General features: G+C 31.0%; 1 protein-coding gene across 1 annotated transcript in view; it reads right to left on the reverse strand.

The window, feature by feature from the left end:
• Positions 1 to 8,353, reverse strand: part of dnt (tyrosine-protein kinase Dnt) — a 183,877-nt gene extending 175,524 nt beyond the window's left edge. Inside the window, exon 1 of the mRNA XM_075382539.1 lies at positions 8,114 to 8,353. Within this exon, the coding sequence (XP_075238654.1) occupies positions 8,114 to 8,237 (124 nt within the window). The 5' untranslated portion in view covers positions 8,238 to 8,353. The remainder of the gene's footprint in view (positions 1 to 8,113) is intronic.
• Between the last annotated feature and the right edge of the window lie 759 nt (positions 8,354 to 9,112).

Below are 9,112 nucleotides of genomic sequence, written 5' to 3' on the forward strand. Positions count from 1 at the left end.
ATAAATATTGTTCATCAGAATTTCATAATTTTAATTCTTCCAGTACTACACGGTATTCCAGTAAAGAGAATTAAACCAAAATTTAGTCAAAATAATAACAAACTTTATTTAGTCATCATTAATATATCACGGTTCCCACCGAATTTTACGATTCGGTTTTTCCTGAATCTCATAATGTTATGCTACTGCCGTTAACTGTAAAAAAATACAAATTTTATTTTTCTGCAGGCTCCCCCCATCATCATAGCTGCCCAACTCTAGCCTTTTTTATTATTTATTATTACATTCATTCTTATAGTTTATTATTGAATTATTTTTTTTACAATTTACATTTAAAATTAGACTATTTTTATGATAAATTGTTTCAGTAAATTAAACTGCAAAGTACAAAATAAAAAAACAATATTAATAAGTTTCTTGCATAAAAATGAACATCATGGTATAATTAAAAGTAACACATTTGAATACTACATCTTTGTTGGTTGGGTTTCAATTAACCATACGTCTCAGGAATATTCGATTTGAGTTTGTTCAAGACTACAAATCTTTCTTTCTTTTTCCTGTTTAGCCTCCGGTAACTACCGTTTAGATAATTCTTCAGAGGATGATATGTATGAGTGTAAATGAAGTGTAGTCTTGTACATTCTCAGTTCGACCATTCCTGAGATGTGTGGTTAATTGAAACCCAACCACCAAAGAACACCGGTATCCACGATCTAGTATTCAAATCCATGTAAAAATATCTGGCTTTACTAGGAGACTTGAACGCTGTAACTCTCGACTTGCAAATCAGCTGATTTGGGAAGACGCGTTAACCACTAGACCAACCCGGTGGGTTCAAGACTACAAATCTACCTGTACAGTTACATTACGCTGATAAATCGCTAATGACTTCAATTGTTGATGCGATTATAAATAAAAGTATTTAAAAAATGTAACACAGATAAAAAATCAAAACTAACCTAAACCAATTTTTTAAAATAATTGGCTCATACCTAAGATTGCTTAAAATTTTTCACAAAAAACTAGTCTACATTATTTTGCAAAGAAAACAATATTAATAACTTTTTTTTACCTCCGGGACCACCGTGAGGAGGATGTCATATGAATGACAGTTTTAGTGGCGTGTGAAAATACCATGCCTGACCGGGATTCGAACCCGGGACTTCCGAATGAAAGGCCGAAACGCTACCACTCGTGCCATGGCGGCCGACATGTTTAATAACTTTTTTGCATAAAAATTCTAAGAAACACAGATTTCAATTTAACAACGATTATATGTATTATTATAACTTAAAAGAAAACTAGAATCACTGTGACTAAAAGTAATAGAGATAAGAAAACTAGAACAGAACTCCTTTTTTTACTGGAAACAAATATTATTAATATTTTACTTGAAAAATATTTTGTCATTAATATATTCTAACGTGTACCAAAAAATAATACTTCAAGATCTCTCTACATAATATTATTATGTACGTATACAACACAGGGAAACGTTTCTTGAACATCTTTACGTTCCTAATGGTTTGCCCTTTTCTAATAGTTTAATTTTGGCAGCTATATGTTCCGCCAATATTGTTGATTGAAAGTTCTCAACGTTTTCCTTTCTCCCTACAGTTTTAGTTAGATTTCATAAGAAAGCTATCTATTGTAATGGGTACCATGATTCGACTTCCGGAAAATTTCGACATATCTTCGCGTTTCACATCCCCCAGACCCCAAAACCAGTTCAAAAGTTATTATATATAAATTTAACTTTCTTGTGGACACAATAACCACCCGTAATTTTGCGCCAATTACTTTCAAATTGATACATAAAATACAACGATCCAACATCTCGGACGAGTTCGTTAATGGGCAAAATCGGACCATGAGAGTAGAAATGGAGGTGATTTTTTGAAAAAAAAAAATATATAGCTATAATTTTCTTATTAAGTAAAATATCGAATTCATTTGAAGTTCCTATTATTCTTTGGATAAGGGCTTAAAACTTAACTAAGTAAAGTTTTTTGATATCACTAACCATTTGCCCAGGGGGTGAAAAAATCGTGTATCGAAGAAAAAAAGTCATACCTCCCTTAATAGACGCATCGAATCAGTTTAAAGTGGTCATAAATCCTCTAAACGTTACCTAAAACCTTTGTCTGAAACAATTTTTGATACGACCAACCCTTACGGCAAGGAATGACCAAAATAAAATGTTGCTCAAATTGTAAGATGGGGCTTATCGTATGCTAAATATATGAAACTTTTTTCATATGCAACCATTGTCGTATTGAGTAAATTTTAAGTTTTTTTTTAACTTTAAGGTGGAAATCTTTTTTATCCCCTACTTAGCACCAGTGAAATCTACCTCCGCCTCTCGGCATGACGAATGGGATTTTTTTAATTTGTGCTTACATTTTCCTTTTCAGGGCTCTATTTTGTTTTGTTCTTCAGAGAAGTTTTTTTCTTTTTTCTACAAGATAATATTCATGCCGTCTTCTAAAGCTTCTCACTGAAGTGAATATTTTTTCTGAAATTAAAACATTATCCTTGTCCCAGCATCTACAACTGCATAAAAACTTTTCGTTGATAGATTATTGTCTCTTCGTGCAAATTCTTCGCAAGAAGAGATTTTTTGAAAAAGCAACTTCTGAAAATGCAATTATTTTAATTTTTTTTTCAATTTTTCCTGATTTTTTTTATAAAAATTCCTGCCTTTTCCTACCTGTGGTAACCTTGCGTATACAATGATGTGTCTCAGAATAACGTGGACGGTTATGAGTTTGCCTTCCCAAGGGTGAAGTTGGCAGTTCAAAGCCCGGCTGAATCAATTACATTTTATCGCTAAATTGCCACTATTCTGCTGTTGGGTTCTAATTAACAACACATCCCGGTCTGATAATCCACGAATGTAAGAAGCTACTAGTATAGTTGTTCATTACATAAAAAAAGATAGCTATCTATTGGAATAGCCTTGAGAATCTCAAGAAAGCTTCAATATGTATCTGGATACTTGCATAAAGTTACAAAATACAATCTTATAATAATAAATAAAACAATAATATTTTTCTAAAGAAAAAACAACTAAAAACACGAGTACTGATTATTATTTAATTGATTCAAATAGCAGGAAACCACCAGACCCACTTCAAATATTGTAATAAGTAATAGATAAGTTAAAACACTAAAAATCCACTCATTATTCCACCCCTCCCCCCCTTTTTTTAGTAATTTCGCTTTTTTTTGTTAGATGAAATTCAAATGTAATAAAAAACCGATAAAAATAAATTTTAAATTTTAAATTTCAATTCATCGAATACGAATCGGCAAAAAAATGTTTGTATATATACAAAAGAAATTAATAAATAAATTACATAAATGAATAAATATGACATGGAATATTCCTCCCATTCAACAATGTACTTTCATAAACACAGCATAAATGCACGAGGTACACCTGTTATAAACAACAAACAGTGCGCGTTACGTATTCGTACTCCCACAACACAGCAAAATTATCTAATGACAAGCAATGTTATCAAACTAGATACAACACAATTCTCCACCTACTCAGGTTCAGCTTAACCGGAAAGCAATTTTCAACCATGGTGCAATTAGTTTTATCAATTTTAACGTAATTGTGGACTAATAATAATTATTAATTAAACTAAACTATTTAGGAATAAAATTGTAACAAACTTTTAAAATTATTTTTTGCGAATATATTTAAATAATGTTCAGAATAATGTGTTCAGAAGTGGAAAGAGAAATGAACATTGGTAAAATAGACGGAGCATACAGGAAAGTTAAGGAAAATTTTGGGATACATAAATTAAAATGTAATAATGTGTTAAACAAAGATGGTACACCAATATATAATACGAAAGGTAAAGTCGATAGATGGGTGGAATATATTGAAGAGTTATACGGAGGAAATGAATTAGAAAATGGTGTTATAGAGGAAGAAGAGGAAGTTGAAGAGGATGAAATGGGAGAAACAATACTGAGATCTGAATTTAAGAGAGCATTAAAAGATTTAAATGGCAGAAAGACTCCTGGAATAGACGGAATACCTGTAGAATTACTGCGCAGTGCAGGTGAGGAAGCGATTGATAGATTATACAAACTGGTGTGTAATATTTATGAAAAAGGGGAATTTCCGTCAGACTTCAAAAAAAGTGTTATAGTTATGATACCAAAGAAAGCAGGGGCAGATAAATGTGAAGAATATAGAACAATTAGTTTAACTAGTCATGCATCAAAAATCTTAACTAGAATTTTATACAGAAGAATTGAGAGGAGAGTGGAAGAAGTGTTAGGAGAAGACCAATTTGGTTTCAGGAAAAGTATAGGGACAAGGGAAGCAATTTTAGGCCTCAGATTAATAGTAGAAGGAAGATTAAAGAAAAACAAACCAACATACTTGGCGTTTATAGACCTAGAAAAGGCTTTCGATAACGTAGACTGGAATAACATGTTCAGCATTTTAAAAAAATTAGGGTTCAAATACAGAGATAGAAGAACAATTGCTAACATGTACAGGAACCAAACAGCAACAATAACAATTGAAGAACATAAGAAAGAAGCCCTAATAAGAAAGGGAGTCCGACAAGGATGTTCCCTATCGCCGTTACTTTTTAATCTTTACATGGAACTAGCAGTTAATGATGTTAAAGAACAATTTAGATTCGGAGTAACAGTACAAGGTGAAAAGATAAAGATGCTACGATTTGCTGATGATATAGTAATTCTAGCCGAGAGTAAAAAGGATTTAGAAGAAACAATGAACGGCATAGATGAAGTCCTACGCAAAAACTATCGCATGAAAATAAACAAGAATAAAACAAAAGTAATGAAATGTAGTACAAATAACAAAGATGGACCACTGAATGTGAAAATAGGAGGAGAAAAGATTATGGAGGTACAAGAATTTTGTTATTTGGGAAGTAAAATTACTAAAGATGGACGAAGCAGGAGCGATATAAAATGCCGAATAGCACAAGCTAAACGAGCCTTCAGTAAGAAATATAATTTGTTTACATCAAAAATGAATTTAAATGTCAGGAAAAGATTTTTGAAAGTGTATGTTTGGAGTGTCGCTTTATATGGAAGTGAAACTTGGACAATCGGAGTATCTGAGAAGAAAAGATTAGAAGCTTTTGAAATGTGGTGCTATAGGAGAATGTTAAAAATCAGATGGGTGGATAAAGTGACAAATGAAGAGGTATTGCGGCAAATAGATGAAGAAAGTAGCATTTGGAAAAATATAGTTAAAAGAAGAGACAGACTTATAGGCCACATACTAAGGCATCCTGGAATAGTCGCTTTAATATTGGAAGGACAGGTAGAAGGAAAAAATTGTGTAGGCAGGCCACGTTTGGAATATGTAAAACAAATTGTTAGGGATGTAGGATGTAGAGAGTATACTGAAATGAAACGACTAGCACTAGATAGGGAATCTTGGAGAGCTGCATCAAACCAGTCAAATGACTGAAGACAAAAAAAAAAAAAAATTTAAATAATTTACTAATTAAGTAGTCTTATTAATATTTGCCAACAAAGAAATAAAAGTAAGATTATAATTAAAACATATCTTCTTAATACAATAATAACTTTTACTTCTAACATTAAACAATCGATCTTTTTGATATCCTGTCACAAACTCTAATTATAATAAATTGATTGATTTATTAAGCTGTGAAACACGCAAAAAAATAAAATATAAAATTAAATGGACAGACGCATCGTGAGAAGGGAAATTATTGAAACAGAAATATTAGTTGATGACGAAAAGAAAAAGACCTTTAACAATTAAATGTAAATAGAAATGTGAACTATCAAGGACTTAGTTTTGCTGGATATAAAAGAGAATATGAATGGTCATGGTATTAAGGATTTTGGTAATGGCAAATAATTATATAAAGATGATGAAAAACTAAAAATTCCAGTTTTTTACAATATGGAAAATTATACCAAAGCAAATTTTTCATATGGGTTCTTTTTCGGAATTCTACAGCCACTTTTTAAATTCTTTTTACCAAATCAGTGGGCATTTGAAGGTATTTTCACAGAAATTATAAATATAATCTATATTATATAATAAGATTATTATATAATGTATCAATTGTTATATAATGTTATAAACAAATATTATAATCTAACCAAACTTAACCTACGCTGGTCAAGGTTAGCGAGCGAAGCAATCGTAGATTAAGTCTGGTTAATTATATTTATGACTACAAGCATAGTCCTTAAATTGAACCTCTTTCAGATACATTTGGAAGACCCATGTTTGAATAAAATCGATGAGTAGAAATAAAAAAAAAGGTTACCGAGCGTCGGTAAACTTTGGTTAGATTATATATAGAATTTCTCTGAAAATACTTCCAAATACCCACTGATCTGGAAGAAAAAAATTGGCTATCGGATTCCCAAAAAGTACCTTCGTATGTTATATTGTGATACAAAAAAAAAACTAACATATGAAATTAAAATTCGTAATTAAAACTGAAAAGTAATGTTTAATTGAAATATAGGTTGACTTGCAGGAAAACATTTTTTTTATTAAATATTTATAACTAAAACATCAATAATCAAATCTATAAATATAATCCACCGTGTTGGTCTAGTGGTAAACACGTCGTAGATCAGCTGACTTCGAAGTCAAAGTTCTCAGGTCAAAATCCTAATAAATGTAATTGATTTTAACAGGATTTAAATACTAGATACCGGTGTTCTTTGGTGGTTGAGTTTTCAATTAACCACACATCTCAGGAATGGTCGGCCTGAATTTGTTCAAAAATACACATATAAAAAGTATTTTAAAAACAAATCTATGAATAACGATACTACAGGTATTACCTAGTTATATTATAAACAATTGCCCTTTTTTTTTTTACACCAGTGTTTTAATGAAATACATTTTCTAACATGTATCGTGGTATCACTCTTCACTGTCTTTTAACATTTTAATTCCTTAAACAATTCTACGCTTGGTATTTAAACAACAATTTGTTCTAATACTACAACGACTCAATGATATTTCATTACACTTATTGTAATAAATAAATGCCACACTTGGCAAAAATAATATTTATTAATTAAATAGTAGTAAACATTCGGTAAAATTAGCTTAATTTAATGTATTAAATTTACTACTAGTAATGTATAATTCTATTTTTCAGCCTTAATTTTTATTAAAGTGATAATTTAAGCCTTAGAAATTTAACCTTTATCAGGAAAATTTCATTCACATTTGTTTTTCTTTATTTTTTTATTATTAAAAATATAACTATAAAATTAATTAGGTAGATTTCATAAGAAACCCTATTGCAATGGGTACCATTACTCGACTTCCGGAATATTTCGACATATCTACGCATTTCACAACCCCCAGACCCCAAAACCACCGTCAGTTCAAACATATATACATACTTCACTTTATTGTGGACACGATAACTGCCGTAAATTTCCGCCAATCTCTTTCAAATTGATACATAAAATATAACGACCCAAAATCTCGGTCGAATTCGTTAATGGGCAAAATCGGACCATGGAAATGGGTGGAAATGGGGGGCGTTTTCGAAAAAAAAACTAAATATCGCTATAACTTTCTTAAGTAAAATATCGAATTCTTTTAAAGTCTCAACTATTCTTTGGATAAGGACCTAAAACTAAGTGAAGGTTTTTGATATCACCAACCATTGGACCAAGGGGTGGAAAAAATGGGGTTTTAAAGGCAAAAAAAATTATACCTCCCTTAATAGGTACAGTATCAAATCGGTTTAATTTGATTTTTGTAGGATGGACTAAACGGTCATCCTACAAAATATTAACAATGACTTATTTATTTATTTTTTTTTAATCTGAACAGATTAAACTGTAAATCACACAATTCTTAGATAAAAATAAAATATAAATATATTATCTAAATTTAATCAATATAGTTTATAAAATATTAACAATTTATTAAAACAAAAAACATTTTAGGACTTAAATACAACTATTTTACTCAGTATATAATACTGTGTATATACTAAACAGTGAACTCTGTATAATATTTTAAGTCTTCGATCTATTTAAAAATAGTTAAACAATAATAAAATGAACTCAAAAAAAAACTTACCGAACAGTCTACGAGCTTCGACTTGGTTGATGTAAAGATTGAGGTTAGAAAATACAGTACGACTGTATAGCAAAAGAAAAAACACAGTTCTTAAAAAATAATAAAAATTATACAACTCCTTCATCGTATTCACGAATACAAACTAAATAATCACATTCGGATTAACATTTCCAGTCCAACCGTTAACTTCAATAAAACACAAACGACCGCTATAAATAAGTACACCCTAACAGCACGACATTGTTCGCTCATCTGGCCTTCTAGAGGACAGAGATGCTATGGACACGAGGTGGCGCTGGTATGTGGAGGGTTCTCACGAGCTTGTTACGAAGTCACCCGAAGGAAACCGAACTTCCTACCATCAAATAATCTGTTTTATGTTGCTCGCATAATCATTGTTGATTTTGCCTGCTTCTCGCCGCATAAGTTATGAGGAGACCGGCCGAGCTAGAAAAAAAACCTGACTGCCTTTGTCACCGCATAATCTACCAGATATAAATTATCGTAATTTTTCGGCTGAACCCAATGTTTACAAAACTTTTATGCCCTATACAAAAAAGAAAAAAATTCTCGTGAATAAATTTACTTACACGTTAATATAAACATTACCAATCGCGCTATAAATAAAATGAAATCGATTTTTACATTTAATCGTAGGACCGGCACGAAACACTTAGCTTTACATAAGAGTTATAGTGAACGGTCCAAATTAGAAAATTTTCTCCATTGTTCGAACGACTGACGTTCTAATATCCGGACCGAAATCAGGAAAAGGAAATGGAATCGAAATCTATACAACCATCAGACACAGGAAGAAGGGTGTTCGTTGTTGTGAATCTATTGATAAATGGATTACTGCAAACTGCACTAAATTTTACCAGTACAAATAAACAGTTTACAAAAGTTTTTTTTTTATAAAAAATAAAAGGGAAACACGTGTGTGTTTATAATAATACCAAGCTGTTCTTTTTCAACAACTTGTGTGTTTAAATGTTTCAA

Source organism: Lycorma delicatula, chromosome 1 (genome assembly GCF_047948215.1).
Source record: "Lycorma delicatula isolate Av1 chromosome 1, ASM4794821v1, whole genome shotgun sequence".
NCBI classification, from domain to species: domain Eukaryota; kingdom Metazoa; phylum Arthropoda; class Insecta; order Hemiptera; family Fulgoridae; genus Lycorma; species Lycorma delicatula.